The sequence below is a fragment of the Typopeltis vanoorti genome, chromosome 20 (genome assembly GCF_054136105.1).
Source record: "Typopeltis vanoorti isolate ZY-2024b chromosome 20, IOZ_Tvanoo_1.0, whole genome shotgun sequence".
Lineage (NCBI taxonomy): Eukaryota > Metazoa > Arthropoda > Arachnida > Uropygi > Thelyphonidae > Typopeltis > Typopeltis vanoorti.
In genome coordinates, this window is record NC_143568.1 from 70,781,938 (window position 1) to 70,801,367 (window position 19,430).

General features: G+C 36.4%; 1 protein-coding gene across 1 annotated transcript in view; it reads left to right on the forward strand.

The window, feature by feature from the left end:
• Nucleotides 1-19,430, forward strand: part of LOC150095553 (proteasome adapter and scaffold protein ECM29) — a 691,438-nt gene that overhangs the window by 119,435 nt on the left and 552,573 nt on the right. The window contains exon 11 of the mRNA XM_090409825.1: nucleotides 4,979-5,095. Within this exon, the coding sequence (XP_090265951.1) occupies nucleotides 4,979-5,095 (117 nt within the window). The remainder of the gene's footprint in view (nucleotides 1-4,978; nucleotides 5,096-19,430) is intronic.

The window sequence follows — 19,430 nt, forward strand, 5'->3', positions numbered from 1 at the left end:
ACCTTCACAGCATAGAGAACAACTCTGACAGCAACTTGACCTGCAATGCTTGAGAAATGGAGCACTAAAGAAAGAAACAGAGTCGGTAATTTTTGCAGCACAAGAACAGGCTGTTAAAACCAATGTTATGAAAGCAAAAATACAAAAAATTCAAGAAGACAGTAAATGCAGATTGTGCAAAGAAAAGGGAAAAAAACGGTAGACCACATAAGTGGGATTAGCAAAATCACACAAATAGTGATTGAGAATGAAAAAGCTAAAATGCTCTGGGATTTCAAAATCCAGACTGAACAAAAGCTTGGAATGTAATACACCTGATATAACAGTGGTTGAAAAAATTGAAAACAAGGGTGTCAGTTTATGGAAATATCAGTACCAGGAGATAGTCGAATTGACGAAAAAGAAACTGAAAAAATTACAAAGTGTCATGAGTTGCAAGTCGAAGTTGAACGAATTTGGCAAAAGAAAACAAAAGTTGTTCCCATAATAATTGGTACTTTAGGCGTCATCCCCAAAACATTGAAAAAACATCTAGAAGCACTCGAGTTAGATGGATTAAAAACCGGGCAGCTGCAAAAGGCCACTTTGTTCGACAGTTCATATTCAGAAAGTATTTCCACAATTACTAGGCCCTTGGGTAGGGCTTGAATTAGTAGAATATAACGTAAGACAAAAAAATCAAGCTTGGATAAATATTATACATATATATATATATATATATATATATATATATTGGTCCATGTGGTTAACCTAGTGGCTGTGCGCTTCGTAACCATATGCCTTGGGAAGGAGTGTCCTAGGTTCGATTCCCATCAGTGATGTGAGGAACTGAAGGATATTCCTCAGCCATAGCCAAGTTAGCTGGTCTTGGGCATGAACAGTAGGTTTTTTTCCCCATTTTATCCTGGTTTTTTTTTTTATCCCCAAAGTAGGCAAACCGGCCTTGAGAACTCAACACTGCAGGACATAGGATACACCTGGACGTAGGGCTGACCACCTTATCCTGTGAACGGTTTTGAGGTCCAATGATTAATAAACCTTCGACACCGGAAGGTAAAAGAGGGTATAAAAGGAGATGATATATATATATAGAGAGAGAGAGAGAGGGGGGGGAGAGGGAGTACCTCCTTAGCACAATTGGAAGAATGACTGTACATTGCACCCTTTGATTGGAAAAGGGCAAAGTTCATCGTGATGGGAGGAATCTTTATATGGATTTTTTCGATTGAAGGTGTTAGCCGATCTCATATGGAGGTAGCAGGGTTTTTTCTCCCGGAAACTCTTATTTTTTATCTCAATACATACAAATCAGCCCTTCAGAACACATGCAATTTACAGACAAAAAATACTAGTGGGGATGGCAGCATTGTTGTAGAAGATGATGGTAGCAGTGGTTCGGTATAGTGGTGGAGACGGAGAACTGTAGAGTAGGTGTCATCCCTCGATGAGTCTTCAGACTCCTTGGAGGTGTCATGAAATAATACACACACACACACACACACACACACACACACATATATATATACACAGTAGAATTTCTCTTAACTGGCAATAACGGGACTTCGCTTTTCCAGACACAAGATTTTGCCAGATAATTGAATATATATTTCGAGAACTTACCTGTTCATTTTGAAAGTTTATTTAAAATTGTTTTGGTATTACCAGTTAATTGGGTGTCGGTTACGTAAGATTTTACTGTGTGTGTGTGTGTGTGTAAGAGATAAAAAAAATCCTGCTTGTTCACACTTGGATAAAGGATTAAACTAAATTTATATTACCTGTTCATGTTTTGTGATGCCATGTGTAGAAATTGCAACATGCAAAGTTCATTAGTTGTGTTTTTCGATCTGACGGCCATAATTAAATTAATAACATCAAAAATCATGTAGATTTTTTAAAATTTAAATAAACACATGCACATAATTTTATATTTCACAAAATCAAATTTAAACAGTATTTAAAAATTACACTACATATTATCACATGAAAGTTGTGAATTTCTTAGTGTGACCACATAACATAACATCGAATGTCTGCCTGCTTAAGATTGTAGCTGGAGCTTTAAATATTCACTGTGTATACAATGAGGTTTCATAACATCATGTGCTGTCATAAATGAACATTGGTCGCCAAATCTTGCCAGAATGCAAGCCCATTGCATATTTTTCTTATCTCATAAACTTAAATTTTGGGTTTAAATTTAGTGCCGTTGTTTTGGTATTTGCCAGTTAATTATGTGTCAGTTATGAGAGATTTTACTGTGTGTGTGTGAGTGAGTGAGAGAGAGATAAAAAAAATCCTTAGCACACCCATAGTACTAATGGACTATGGGTTTGCTACCTTTCTTGGGTGGGAGTTATATAAAATATGGAGTGTGCTGCTAGATTTTTGACATGGATTATGGTGAGTCTATGCATGTATATAATGTCTCTATAAAGACTCAGAAGAGTTAAAATAGGTAAAGGTTTCCTCCATTACTAGCATGAATTGTATCCTTGGTTGGACATTAGTAATAATGGGAAAAAAAAAAACAGGGATTCATCAGAAGAATAATCACATCAGCATACTTGTACTGTGCATTGATTCCAAAGAATATCACAGAGGAGTTGCTACTCAGAATTCTCCACTGGACAGTGTCAGAGAGAATGTTTGAGTTAATTCATAGTTTGCATTCATGCTCAAAAAAGAAAAAAAAATCCTCCAGTCTGGCTATGTTGTGTTTGCAGATTCTTGTGGCCTAGACCTTTTAGATACATTTTTAGTGCATTTAAATAGTCAGCATCCAAAAATTCATTGATCTTCAAAACACTTTCACACAGAGCAGGCACTGTTTGTTCTAATGACAGCACATACTGCACAACTTGATCTTTCTAACACTTTATTTAGTCAATGGCTATATCTATAAAATGGACAATATACAATATTCCCCTCCCCATACCTGACACAAGATTATACTACGTCTTGTCACATAATTATTTTATATCTTTTGAGGAGATAGCTAAGGTTCCTCATAAATATAACCTTCATGCCACTTTGCATAATTTGAAAGTGGCAACTTCAACTGTCAACTTTCAACTGTTCTCTAAAAGACAGCTTCATATTCTTGCCCATCCTGGAGTTTTTGCAACCTAGCCTGCTTTTGAAGATGAGTAGATCTGTTAACACCTGAAGAACATAAAAACACATTTATGATCATCTCTATGGTAGTTAGCCCTGACACGATGCTTTTACATAAATGGAAGAAGACAACTGCTGCATAGAAGTCGCTATAGGTCTGAAAGACTATAGCGACTTCAATGAAAGACTTGGCATCAGTTCTGAAACATTCTTGTAACCTCAATAAGTATGGCTGCATTAATTTGCCTAAAATTTGGGAGAGAATCATTCTAGAAGATATTTAGCTTGACTTCTGTGAATTTACTTTTTTTTTAATCTGGCTCTGTAGAAAGGATGCCTTGTAAGGCATTAGTTCATTTTGGTTTTAATTTTAACTATTTTTTGCAAGTGAATTCAGGATGTCATGCCATTCTATGAGGGTGGTCTGAAAAGTTCATGACCTAACAATGAAAAATCAAATTTATAATTTCAAAATAATTTTTATTTTTCAACATAATCTCCCTTAAGACTAATACATTTATTCCAGCGATGCTCCAGCGCCATTATCCCTTCCCTGTAGTGGTTCTCAGTATGATCTGCAAAATACCTCTCTACTGCTGCAATCACCTCTTGATTCAAAGAAAAACGCTGACCAGCAAGGAAGAGTTTTAGTTTGGGAAGAGATAGAAGTCAGAAGGAGCCAAATCTGAGGAATAGGGTGAATGTTCCAACAATTCATAGTGCAGATCCCTTAATTTTCCCATAGCCAAAACACCTTTGTGGGCAAGTGCTTTTCCTGATGAAAGATGATTTTTTTCTTCTGCAAACCGGATCTTTACTCATGAATTTTTTCATTTAGTCTGGTTAAAAGATCACAATAATATTCCCCAGTTATTGTTTTACCCTTTTAAAGGTAAATTTAGCATTCCCAAAACACCGATGCCATGACCTTCCATGCTGATGGAACTGACTTTGTCTTCTTTGCCTCTGAACAATTGGCTTCTGTCCACTATTTTGACTGCTGTTTGATTTCTGGTGTGTAATGGTGAATCCAAGTCTCATCCATAGTAATAAATTGACGCACAAAATCAGTTTTATTCTTGTTAAAACGCTCCAAGCACTGTTCAGAGATTTTCATGCCAGTGTGTTTTTGATCTGCTGTGAGCAAGCATGGCACCCATCTTTCACAAAGCTTTTACATTTGCAATTCTTCATGCAAAATATATCCTATCCCACAGAGATGCCTATAGTCTCAGCAATTTCATGCACTTTGACTCATCAGTCATCCAGTACTATATCATGCACTTGTTCAATGATTTCTGGTGTTCTTTTTTGGACATCCTTCACGTGGATCATCTTCAAGGCTGGTACAACCATGTTTAAACTTGACAGCCCATTTCTTAATTGTCGAAAACGAAGGAGGAGAGTGCCCATAAACTTTTATGAATTTCGAATGAATTTCTTTTGGTGTTAAACTTTCTTTTACAAAGAATTTTATAACCGCACAATACTCAATTTTATCCATTTCGAGGGATACAGGCAATACTTTGCTTCAGACAGCTGTGGCAGATGTACCAATTTACAAAAAAAAAATCTTGCTGATAGTGTTGCCATCTATGGTCAAGGCCGAGAACTTTTCAGACCACCCTCTTAATTTGTGGTCTGAAGGTGCTGATTTGAAATCCAGCAAAATAGTATTAGCTCAATAAGTTATTTATTTTGCCCTTCTGGTGGTGTAAATACCATAAAACATTATTATGACACTAACACCTAAGCCTGTGATTAAATTTATTTTATATGGATCTGAAAATTCATGAAAATAATAGAGTTAACTTTTATGTAATAACTTTATGAACATATTATTTTTGAAATTATATTTCAGGAATATAAACTTTGTGCTCTGGCTTACGTTGCTGTAGGAAAACTTGGTTTACGATTACCACAAGTTGTTGCCAATGACATGACTGTTCTAGTCTCATTTTTTGATGCTCTTGTCAAGGTGAGAAGCTCTGATTTAATGAGAAAAGCAGAAATTTTTAATTTATCAATTTGCTAAGTTTTTAATGTGTTAATAATGAGAATTTCACATTTAATTTCTCATTATTAACAATCTAAGCTTCTTTTTTAATGTGCTAATTATGTGTTATCAATAAGATTCTGGATTGAGAACTAGATAACTCTTGAAATTATTACAAAGCACTTGTGTGAGAATCTATCCTATTCTGTTGTTTTGACAGCTGTATCGCTTTACTGAAAATTAACACTTTGTAATGTGTTGGTGCCTGCCTGCCTGTGCATGCACCTTTTGCAACTTCTACTATTGAGAAATGGTACCCCTCAAAGAATTCTGGATTTTCACCTCTTCTTTAAACTGAGAGAGAGAGAGAGAGAGAGAGAGGGGGTTGCTTTCTGACACTGGAAAGAATGAACAGAACTGAAATGGCTAATTGTTTTTTAAGTTCAGAAGTGGAATGATGATGCTGAATGTTAATATGAATATCTATTGACAAGCAAAATGGGTGAAAATGTATCACAGATAAAGGAAATGAATACTTGTTCATGAAGTTAGTTGCATTACTACTGCAGCAAAAAGGAAGCTGAGAAGTAGTGTAATGAAAATAGATTTCTCCATTATTGCAATTCACTGTAAGGATTTTCGGCTGAAAATGTCATGTCTGTTTCATTCCTGTAGCCTTTAAAGGAATGTGGAGACCGACCAGGGCTTCTGACCTAATGTCTAATCCTCGCCTTCTCGTGGTGCACCCTGTTAGGTATCTACCTGGACACTGCACAAACGAGGATGGGCTGGCAATTTGGGATTTAGCCGACCAAATTGTATTCTTATTGGCTTAAACCAACATACATTTATGTTGGTTTAAGCCAATATACCTACATACATACAAAATGATGGTACAACATGACAAAATTTCATGCCAGCTGGGGCGTCGCCTGGTTAAACAAGGCCCCCCCCCCGTTGTTTTTGCCAGGGAACCAGGGTGAACAGCGAAAAGTCAGCTACTGGAACAAATCTGAAAGCACATCCCAACTCAACATCACCGGAGTTAAAGATCGGTACTATCAACATAAGAAGCCTGAATGGCAAGGAAATGGAGCTGGCTGAGGAATTAGATAAGTACCAGATCGACATTATAGGGGTGACTGAAACAAAAAAAAAAAAAAACTGGTGAGATCTTTCTGAGCAATAAATACAAAATGTTATATTCAGGAAATGACAATCAAGGAAAAGAAGGAGTAGCCATAGTATTCAACACAAAATACGAGGCTAATCTTCTTCAATGGCAGGAGTCTCAAATAGAGTGATGTGGGCTGATATCAGAATGGGGAATTGGACACTGAGGCTTATTTGTGCCTATGGTCCCATAGAAGGTTCTACTAAGGTATAAGTGGAGGAATTTGTTGATGCTTTAGAAAAAGCAACTGACACAATGAAAAAGGAAAAGTTGGTCCTTGTTGGGGATCTAAATAGCAGAGTAGAGAAATGGTACCCCTCATATTGATTGTCAGACATACAAAAATATTTTGGGAAAATTTGGAGAAAAGAGCAAAGCTAATAATAATGGCAAATATCTGTTGGATTTCTGCTCAGGACATGGACTGGTTATTACTAACACCATGTTCCAACATAAAAATGTGCACAAATTGACATGGAGAGAAGAATAAGAAATAAGGAATAAGAAAAGTCTCATTGCCTATGTTATTGTTGATAGTGATGTTTTCTCCCTGCTGCAGGACACCAGAGTGTACAGAGGATTTGAAATTGGAAGTGATCACTATTTAGTCTTGAGCAGGATAAAATTGAATTTCATATTGAAAAGAATAACATGTAAGAAAGTTTTAAAGTGAATAAAAGTTGAGCAGCTCTCAGATGTGAACTGTAGACTAAATACACAATGATTATTGAAGAAAAAATGAAAGAGTTTGAGAACAGGAACCAAACCTTGGAGATTCGGTGGCAAGCCTTGAAAAAAACCTTCATTGATTCAGCCAGAGAGGCATGTGGTGAGGTTGTCTGCAAGGATAGAAAAATCAGAACTCCATGGTGAACACAGAAAGTTAAAGAGGCATTGAAGGAAAAGAAGAAAGAATATCAAAAGTTCCTGGCAAATAAATCAGCTTGTGTTCCTAGAGAATACAGAGACAAATGCAAGAAAACTAAAAACTGTGTAAAAATGACTAAACAAAAGTCATGGGAGGACTTTGGAAAGAATAGAAAATAAATATCAAGAAGGTGGTAAAATATTTTGGAGGTTGTTGAAGAAGCTTAGAAATAGAGGAAAGAGTGCTTTAAAAGGAGTTAGAGATGATAAAAAAGGCGACATGAAAATGGGAGAAAAGGATATCCTTGAAGTATGGAGTAATTACTCAAAAAATTGTTAAATGAAACAAGCACTGATAGCACAGTGGTAAAAAACATTCAACAGGCATGTCAGGAATACATATCCATACTTGAAGTAGAAAAAGATCAAAAGCCTGAATTGTGGAAAGGCAGCAGGAGTAGATGATATTTGACCAAAAAATGCTCATGTATGGAGGTATAAAAGTCGTATAGTGGCTGCACTGCATAGTTCAGAAAGCCTGGACAGAGGGACGAATTTCTGATGATTGGGAAAAGGGAAATAAAACTGAAAGTGAAAATTACAAAGGTATTTCCCTACTGAGTGTTCCTGACAAGATCTATGCAAGTATACTTGAGAAACGGTTGAGAAGAATTGTGGAAGAAAAGCTTGGTGAAGAACAAGCTGGATTCAGGCCAAATAGAGGCTATCAGGATCAGATCTTCATTTTACAACAAATAGTCGAGAAATCATGGGAATATAACAAAGATCTGTATTTAAGTTTTGTTGATCTGGAAAAGGCATATGACAAGGTGGCAAGAGAGAAGCTATTCAATACGCTACAGTTATATGGTGTCAATGGGGCATTATATCAAGCAATACTTAGTCTTTATTTCAGTTGTAAGTCAGCAGTTAAAATTGAAGGAAGTACGGGAAGATAGTTTAATGTTAAATCTGGTGTGAGACGAGGATGCACATTATCCCCTCTGTTATTCATTATCTATATGGGTCACATTATGAAGGAAAGTGGTATTAAAAATGATATCAGAATTGGAGATGTTAATGTCAGCTCTTTGCTTTATGTAGACGATGTTATACTTCTAAATAAATCTGCTACAAGTTTGCAAGAATCCCTGACTAAATTGAATAACTGTTGTAATAGATATGGTATGAAGGTCAGCATTAAAAAGACAAAGACAATGAACATAGGTACAATTGTTGAAAATTTCAACTGTGTTGTGAACTAGGAACCTGTGGAACAAGTAAAACATTTCAGCTACTTAGGCACGATTTTTAGTGAAGATGGTAAATTAAATATGTAAATAGACAACAGAATCAACAAAGCTGGTATGGTAGGAAGTCAATTGAATAAATTCATATGGAATAAGAGAGAAATTAGTCGGAACACTAAATTAGCTGTATACAAGACAGTTCAAACCAGTTTTAACTTATGGATCTGAGAGCTGGGTCAGAAGTAAAACACTTGACCAAAGACTAGAGACTGCAGATATGAGAGTCCTGAGAAAGATTAGAGTCATGAACAGATAGCATCAATGGCAATATCATATTAAAAATGAGGATATTAGGAAAGAACTTGACATTGTCAGCACCCAGGAAACCACCTGAAATTAGCAGAGCTAATCTCAGGTGGTTTGGGCATTTAAACAGAATGGGCGAGGAAAGATTAGCAAAACAAGTGTTCTCTGCTAGGTCTGCCAGGAAAAACGACCCAGAGGAAGACCAAGATATAGGTGGATTGATACGGTACAAAGTGCCTTAGATGATAGAAATATAAGATCTGATAATGTTGGGGTCTTGACAAGTAACAGACTGATTTGGAGGAAAATTGTAGATAGGAAGTTAGTAATTATGTAAATTTTTCATGTAGTGCTATCATATCCTGTACACCCCTTGAGGGTACATGTCAGGAATTTGATGATGATGATGATGGTTTCATTCCACATCCTCTGTTTTCTTTTGGTTAGGCATCATGGTTTTGATAAACTATTATTACTGGTTACTGAAGCATATTTGATAATTGCACTTGGAACAACAAAAAAAAAAAAAAAAAAAAAAAAAAAAAAAAAATACAAAGCAGACTTTGCTTGCTAGGTTTAAAACCCAGAACTTATGCAGTAATATCCTAAACAGTACTAAATAGTGATGTTCTTCAACGCCCAGTGAAATACCACCACCCTGCCTATTGGAAGTCTTGAAGTGGCAAATGCCATGTTTGGTCTCCAGAGCAGGAATTTCTGGTTTCTGTTTTCCCTTTCTTCTCTGAGCAGTGTGAGTTATACCCTTCAAGCCCATGACAAATATACTAAGAGACACTCCATTTTGAGGGTATAGCAGTTAAAATGGTTGTGCCAGTTGCCAGGTAGTACACGATCCTGAATCTCTCACTAACACTTCAGGAGGCTTCCCGATCAACTCATGCATAATCCTGCTGCCACATACTCTACCAGGTCATATCTAGAGAGGGAGTTTAAGTAGTGGTATATGGGGCCACTGTTGAGGCCACATTATGATACAGAGACTGGTTTCTCTCCATATGGAAGTCATGCTTATAAGTATCTTCTCTCACTGCACACCGCACTATATCCTACTATCTAATCAAACCTATGAAGACTCAAACAATAACAGTGATGCTGCAACAAATGCAAATTTTCCTCATAAGCTAATCCCATCAAAAAAATTGTATTGCAACCAGCCGCAGCAGCATACATAATCTCTTCACTAAAAACACTTTCACATCCACTTTACTAACATCTGTGACATTAACATAAACAAAAATTAAGTTACCATCACTTGCAGTCTTCCAGACAAGACATCTTATTTCTGACAGAAACCCAGATCATAGCTAGATTTACTACTGTCCACTTCCAGTGCCCAGACTACGTACTTCACAATTGTTTTCACTAGAAAGGTGGCACCTGTGCCTTTGAGAAATCTGACATAGCCTTCCAGAGAATGGCTGATTTGGAATCCCCTAGTTTTGACCTTCTCTGGCTCAAGGTTTCCTTGCCAGGTTTAGTATCTTTCATTTGTTGCATTTACCAGTCTCCAAGTGCTAATAACCTACTTCTTTCTCATTCCTTTCCAAGAAACTCGACCACCTGCAATGCAGCTATTCAAATACTGAGGTCATCTTTCTGGGTGATATCGGTGTCCATAGCTCCAACTGTCTCTCCTATTCCAACGCCACCAACCAAGCAGGACGAGAAACAGAAGTCTTTACTATAAATAATGATTTAATGCAAGTTGTATGTCTACCCACTCAAATCCCTGATAACCATCTTCACTTTCTAAATAATCTGGATCTTTTTTTTGACCAGTTCTCCTTCCATATACACCATAGAGGTCACCTCTCCTCTTTGTAACTCAGACCACACTCTTGTACAGGTTTCCTCTCTAACAGACTGTGCTTCCTCACATCCTCTGGCACTACAAAGTCTCACTATTGGTTCGATGCATCTGACCCTAACACCTGCTGTGAACAAATCACAGAAATGATTTGCACTAGTATGAAGGCCTTCATCCCCATTCAGCTCAAAATGCTTTCCAAGCCTAAGTTCAACAGAAAATGTCTCAAAGCTGTCAAAGAAAAAAATTCAGCTTACCACATGTGATTCACATCAAGAACTCCAGCTTCATACTCTGCCCATACCAAAACATTCAACATATGCAAATCACTCATCAACAGATCCAAACCACACTTTATAAAAGCAAACAGCAGAAAACTTTCCTTTTATCCAAATGGAATCCATGCCTTCTCCGGTCCCTTGCTAAGGCCACTTCTGCTCACCTGCAGTTCCACCTCTCTGATCATCCTGATGGTACCACTTTTACTTCATTCAAAGATAAAACTGACCTCCTACGATCACTCTTTTCCTCAAACTCCTGCTCAGATAACCAACGATAATCACATCCCACCATATTGGAATCCAAGGTATCATATGCCCCCTGTAGTTTTTCGGAAAAAAAAGACATTAGAAAACTACTAAATAACTTGGGCTCTAATGTCTTCTGGTCCTGATGGCATCTCTCCAATTATTCTCAAACATTGTGCTCCAGAGCTATAATAGATTGCATCAGCTCTGCAATCTGTTATACATAACTGGTACTTATCCCAATGCATGGAAGAATTTTCAATCCATCCTATTCCAAAAAAGGGTGATAGAAGTCTACCTTCAAACTACTGACCAATTATCATCATTTTTGTCTCTGCAAAATAATGGATAAAGTCCAATAACCAATTCCACTATTTAGAGGCCCACCAACTAATTAGTGACCATCGGTACAGATTTCACCATTCAAGATCCCCAGCTGCTCTTATAGTTTACATCACATCCGGTGGTGGTAGTGGTACTGGACATGTACCGTGGAAAGGTTTGGAGAGACTTATGCTGTCATCCTTGACATTTCCAAAGCTTTCGACTGTGTGTGGCATCAAGGCCAACTAAACAAATTGCCATCCTTCAGTCTCCCTGTCACCCTCTGTAATTGGGTAGCCAGCTTTCTCTCTGGTCATTTTCTGTGAGTCATAGTAGATGGCTCCCTCTTTTAAACTTCACCACCAATGCTGGAGTGCCTCAAGGCTCTGTCCTATCACCTACTCCTCTTTCTCCTGTACATAAATGACCTACTCACAATAACCACTAATCCCATCCTCAGCTTTGCAGATGATAGTACTCTTCAATCATCCTACTCATTTGACAACCCATGCAGTACATTGACATCCCAGGCTACAAGACCATCTAGAACTAGTGGCTTAAACATTGACCTGCATGCTATCCTCCAATGGGGAAAGGACAGCCTTGTTATGTTCAATACCACCAGAACATAGTCTTGCCTTTTCTCATGCAAAAGAGATCTCAGCTCACCTACCCTTACCTCCAGAATACACAAATCACCAGACAAGATTAGATCTCTTTGCTTGGACTAACATTTACTTCCGATCTTTTCTGGCATAAACACTTTACATCAATGGCCTCCTCAGTACCCAAGAAACTTGGCATTCTCTTTCATTCAAGAGCCTATTTTACACCCAACCAACTCTTCACTATATACAAATTCTAAATGCATCCATGTTTGGTGGTGCACCTAAAACTTCCCTTAAATTTCTTGATGCTATCCAGAGGCATACAATTAGGTTCATAGATGATCCCTTTCTTACAGATGCACTCCAACCCTCTTTCTCACAGGTGCTCTGTTTTGGCATGGTGTCTATTCTCCAACCCTCTTTCTCACAGGTGCTCTGTTTTGGCACGGTGTCTATTCTACAAGTACAAGGCAAGATCTCTGCTCCAGTTAATTGGCAGCCATCATTCCTCCACTTTCTGTTGCACCTGTTAATACAAGAGCTGCAACTACCCAGCATCCCTTTACTGTGCACCTGCAAACATATTGATCCTATGCTTTTGTGCTGCCTGCTTCTGTCCTCTAGAACAGTGCTTCCCAAGCTTATGGATGTAAAGGCCCCCTTTGGAAAAATTAAAATATTTCACAGCCCTCCATCAAAAAAAAAATCGTAATGCAGACATATATTATTATAATATTTATTATATTTATAATCATTACAATATATATTCAAGATTTTGCGGTTTTAAGCTTTTTTTTTGTGCTTCTTATCGATACCTTTTAAATGAAACTTATATGAATAAGCATATATTTACTAATATTCATGAAGCGCCGCAATACGCAGGAAGCATAATTTGTGAACCAACACCAATGTGTCAGTTATCTCTGCTAAAATGTAAAAATTAACAAAAAAGAAATAATAAAAATTAAATACGTTTCTTTTAAGATTAAAAAAAAAACTACTACTTAGTCTTAAAACATTTTAAATTTGTTTTCATTATTTCACAGTCCTCTCAACAAAACTTATGGCTCCCAAGGGGGCCGCAGCCCACAGTTTGGGAAGCGCTGCTCTAGAACATCCTTCCTCAAGAAGCATTCCCAAACAACGACAGCCTGGAACTCTTAAACATTAGACATCTCAGTCCCTGTCTGCACCCATACATGGCACTGATGTGCTTATAGATCTCCCAAACTCTCGTGTATGGGATCAATATTATTAAGAAAGACCTTCAGAAAGTTAGGGACTCATTGAGGGAAGCCATATACGAAGGTGTTTTGAAAAGTTCTCAGTCTAACAATAAAAAATGAATTTATAATTTCAAATTTTTTTTTATATTTCAACATAATTTCCCTTAAGACTAATACATTTATTTCAGCGATGCTGCAGTGCCATTATCCTGTCCCTGTAGTGGTTCTCAGTAAGATCTGCAAAATTACATCAAAAAGAATCAGTTTTATTCTTTTTAAAATGCTCCAAGCACTGTTCAGAGATTTTCATGCAAGTGTTTTTGATCTGCTGTGAGCAAGCATGACAACCATCTTGCGCAAAGCTTTTTCATATGCAATTCTTCATACAAAATATATCCTACATGTTCTTTTGAAATGCCTATGGTCTCAGCAATTTCATGCACTTTGACTCGCCGGTCATCCAATAGCATATTGTGCACTTGATCAATGATTTCTGGTGTTGTTACACTTTTTGGACGTCCTTCACATGGATCATCTTAAAGGCTGGTACAGCTATGTTTAAACTCGGCAGCCCATTTCTTACTTGTCGAAAACAAAGGAGAAGAGTGCCCATAAACTTTTATGAACTTCGAATGAATTTCTTTTGGCGTTGAACCTTCTTTTACAAAAATTTTATAACCACACAATACTCAATTTTATCCATTTCAAGGGATACAGACAACACTTTCACTTCAGACAGCTGCATATAACAACTTCTTGATAGAATGACTTGCAATTTCACATGGATGCTTATGACAGATGTACCAACTTAGAAAAACAAATCTTGCCAATAGTGTTGATATCTATGGTCTAGGCCAGGGGTGGGCAAACTTTTGAGACAGAAGAGCCATACCTGTCCCTCACAACAATTTAAAAATTATTTGAGAGCCATAAATATATTTTTACAAATAAGGAAAATTTAAAGTAATAGTATAGTAAATTTATAGTAATATATAACAAGTTATAATATTAATTATATCTTTATTAAATGAAGAAAAAATCGCACACAAAAAATTGCTCTCATTGGTTTTAATCAATGTGAGCAATGAGCTTGCATTTCCTTACAAAGTTTCTCTATGTCCAGTTTGTAACTAGTCGTTTTTAATTTAAGGCACGATTCCAAGTTGGCATCAGTAATATGGCTCCTCAATTTACATTTAATGAAATTCATGTTAGAAAACGATTGCTCACATAAATATATAGACCCGAAGATACTGAGAACACCAAATGCAATTTTTTTCAACTCATGATATGAGTCTGGAAGACTATTCCACGTATTGAAAATCATTGAGTCTGCCTTCTGTAGTTCTTTCATTGTTCAATATCCAGTCTGCTTGCGCTGTGAAATCAGACTGCGTTTTTCTTTTTCCGGTTCTTCTATTTCAGTACCAAGACGTACAAATTTGGAGCTCCATAAGTCTTTGCTTGTCAAGTCCAGCAATTGTATTTCAAAATTAGCCATGTCAATATCAAATGGAGAAAAATTTATTTTCTTCACATTGGCATTAAGAGGATTTGTAATAAAAGCTAGAGTCGCTTTACTATTTCTGAATTCCTGAAACCTTTGAAGAAAAGATTCTCTCATGTTTAAAACTGCTGTCTTGAAATAATCTTTGTTAATGAGGGCATTGTTTTCTCGGCGATATTGAGACAAGTTTGGGAAATGAACTAAAGTTTCTCTCTCTAAATCTTCAGTGAACAAAATCAATTTCTTTTCAAACGAAATAACTTCCTCTAGCATTGAAAAAGCAGTATTTCCCTTGCCTTGTAATTTATGATTGAGCTGATTCAGTTGTGATGTAACGTCCACCATAAAGTACAATTTTTGCAACCACTGATCTGTTTATTCTGGATATTGAACATCCTTGTTGTCGAGGAATAGTTTGATTTTATTTATGCAAGATGCAGAACGCTTTAACATGTCACCTCTGGAAAGCCATCGAACCTTGTTGTACTGGAAAAGATCTGAATACTTGCTCTTCATTTCACTTAGCAACTCTTTAAATTGTCGATGGTTAAGTCACTTTTGCTCTAACGGTGTTGGTAATCTTAATTACCAATTCCATAATTTTACCAATTTCTTCTGTAAATGTTTGTGCACAAAGTGCTTCCTGGTTGAGTATACAATGGAAAGTAATCACTTCATGATTAATTTTTCCTTTTAAAATTGAAGCAAAACTCTTTTTCGCTCCCCTCATTCTTTTTGCACCATCGGTTGCAATTGACACAATTTTACTGAGTGGGATATGATTTTTTTCCATGCTTTCGAGGACAGCATTTGCTTGTCCTCTCCACGCATTTGGCCCTTGAGTGGCAATAATCCCAGAAGTTCTTCTCTCGGACCCTCAGATGATACATACTGCACAAAAAGGGAAAGTTGGGCTGTATTCTTGATGTCGCAAGACTCATCTACCGCAATTGATAAAGCTGAAGCTAATTTAATGTCTTCGACTTGTTGGTTGGTCACATTTGAGGACATTGTAACTGTCCTATCTGCTACTGTTCTGGCAGATAACGGTACGGTTTTAATTTTATTTAAAATCTCTGCTTTGTTTTTGAAATCCCGAAAAAGTTCTTCAGATGCATTAACAAAACAATATTTTATGTATTCACCATCTGTGAATGGTTTTCCTCTCAGCGATCTCCTGCCTCACTACGAAGCTTGCAATATTAACATCATTGGCAGACTCTCTCCAATAATTAAATACAGAACTTGATTTTTCAACATTTTTCTGAAGTTCTTCAACTGCTCTCTTTCTCGTGTCACCAACGGGATATTTTCTGGAAAATGTGGCATGTTTTGTTGTGCGCCAGTTTTTCTTGGCAAAAAAAAAGACAGGTTGGAAGGCCACCCGAATTCGAGATAAACACGAAAGATTCAGTCCATTCAGTTTTAAAGTCACGATGCTCATCTGTTGTTTTTCTTAGTTTTTTCTTCGTAGCCATGTTGAAAAGCACCTTAAACAATGTATTTTATTTAACACGTTATATAAATACATTATATAAAAAGAACTAAGTGATTATTCAAAATAATAAATGACAATAATTCTAAAACATAATAAAACTACATCTCACCAGTAACACGTTTTATTGTAACAGTTGCATAAAACACGGTGCGGTAAATCGCGACCATCAACGTATCTAAATATAATAAAACCAATATTATTTTTTTATATATATATATATATTTAAAATAATTACCTTTATAATAATAATAATAATTGCCAGGTTGCCTTTATCATCTTAATGCAGTTTCAGGATGCACCCAGCCAAAAGAGAATACTAAGTTGCAGAAACAGCAAAGCAACACGGACTCCGCTTTCACATTTCGCCATTAAAACTATAAAACAAATGAAATCACCATTATGTGAATAAAATCCTTTAAAAATTTTATAAATGAAACTATGATAGTTTTATTTTCATTTTCAATTTTTCTTCAGAGCCACATGTACGTACCCAAAGAGCCGCAGTTTGCTGACCCCTGGTCTAGGCTAACAACTTTTTAGACCAACCACCCTCGTACTACACACACCATTTATAATACTTATTCTTGAATTCATGCACACTGCTTGCACTCGCAACATCCGGTGGCAATCCATTCCAATATCATGCACCACCCTCCGAGAGAAAAATCTGGTCCTCATCCCCTTCTTAGTGGCCTTCACTCTCAGCTTCGAAGGATGCCCTCTCGTCCTTTCCCTAACTTCCAAAAATTGAAAAATTTCATCAACTGAAATCCTGTATGACTCTTTCAGAAGTTTGTAAGTCTCAATCATATCTCCCCTCTTTCTCCTGTTTGCTAGTGTCTGCAGTCTACAAATTCTCAATCTGTCTTCATAATCAGTATTCCACAATCCTGATATCATTTTTAACACTCTCCTTTTTACTCTCTCTCCAATATATCAGAATCACAACAGAAACCAGGAGACCAGATTTGTGCACAATAGTCCAAGTGAGGTCTTATCAAGGCCTTGTAAATAGACAAAATAACATCCTTATCTTTATTCTGAACGTTCGTTTCAGTATTGCAATTATCTTTTGAGTGGTATTTCCAATCTTTGCCACATGACCTGTGAACTTCAACTTCCTATCTATTAACACTCCAAGATCCCTAGCCTCATCAGTTTCTTCTAGCCTAATCCCACCAGTATAACACAACATTGGATATCTAATCATGCCGAAGTGAAGGACTTTACATTTACTGATATTGAATGGACACAATTTTCCCATGTTCACAATTTCAGCCTATTCAAATCATTCTGCAAAGGAAAGTTTAGCAAGGCTAAACTGTTTTCTTAACTGCATGTCAACAGCATTCCTGATTACCCTACCTATCTTTGCATCATCAGCCAACAGCTGTATGTAGCTTGTCAAATCCTTCCCAATATCATTAATGTACAGATTGAATAACAGTGGACCAAGGACTGATCCTTGTGGTACACCACTAGTTACCATAAATCTTGCAGACTCACATCCCCCGTATACCATGATATGTAGATTACTATGACAGCACTACATGATTAAGTTTACATTATTATTAATTTCCTATTAACAGTTTTCCTCCAAATTAGTCTATTACTTGTGAGCACTTCAATGTCATATCCAACATTTTTTGCTTCTAAGGCACTTCACTTCATGACTGAATCAGTCCACATAGACCTTGGCCTTCCTCTGGGTCTCTTTCTTGCCATTTTCGTATCAAACATCTGCCTTGCTAAACTTTCCTCACCCATTCTATTTCAATGGCTATACCACTTTAGATTAGTTTTGCTTACATATTCTTGAATACTAACAATGTCAAGTTCCTTTCTAATATCTTCATTTTTAATATGATTCTGCCATATGCTATCTGTTCATGCCCCTAATTTTTCTCAGAACTCTCATATCTTCGTTCTCCAGTCTGTGATCAAAATTTTTATTTTTAATCCAATTCTCAGATCCATAATTTAAAATTGGTTTGAACACTATTGTATGTGCTAGTTTTGTGTTTTGGCTAATTTCTCTCTTATTCCATATAATTTTATTCATTTGGCTCCTGACAATACTGCCTTTGTTTATTCTGTTGTCTATTTACAAATATAATTTGCCATCCTCACTAAAAACTGCAAATAGCCAACATTTTTTACTTGTTCTATAGATTCTCTATTAAGAATGGAACTGAAGTTTTCTGTGTTCCTACCTGTTTTCACAGTTTTCGTCTTTTTGTTGCTGGTCTTCATGCCAAATTTGTTACAGCTGTTATGGAATTTAGAGAACTTTGGAAACTTCCACTAGATGTGTTTAAAAGAATCCATCATAAGCGAAGAGCCAAGTTGGATATCTCTGATTTAAATATCAGATTTAATGCCACTCTCTTTCATAATGTGATCCATATATATATATATATATGTTAAAGATACCAAGCTATTTTAAACCTGGTTTTACTCCATTTCCCAAGTAAGCAAACAGACAAACAAGTCAAGTTTGCACCTGCAAGTGTTGCAAGTCTAGCTGACCCCACACGTAGTGCAAGACCAAGGTAACTCATGGTAAAAGTAGAATAAGCTCTGATCACTAATCTTAATATTTACCCTTAATGCAAATCACATCTCCTGGATGAGATGTATGATGCTTTGTATTAAAGGCAAGGGGCCACTACCCAGACCGGTTTGGGTAGTGGCCCCTTGCCTTTAATACAAAGCATCATACATCTCATCCAGGAGATGTGATTTGCATTAAGGGTAAATATTAAGATTAGTGATCAGAGCTTATTCTACTTTTACCATGAGTTACCTTGGTCTTGCACTACGTGTGGGGTCAGCTAGACTTGCAACACTTGCAGGCGCAAACTTGATTTGTCTGTTTGCTTACTTGGGAAATGGAATAAAACCAGGTTTAAAATAGCTTGGTATCTTTTAACATTTATCATACTCAAGGTAAAATACTTTCTATATATATATATATATATATATATATATATATATATATATATATATATATATAGAAAGTATTTTACCCTATATATATATATATATATATAAAATAAGTTTAATGACTATTACCGATATTAATAGTTTAATGACTATTACTAGTTTACTAGTTTCGTTACAAGAACATCATCAGGTATCATACTCAAAGAAATATATAAAAAATTACAGAGACTTAAAATTGTATTAACAGAACAAATGA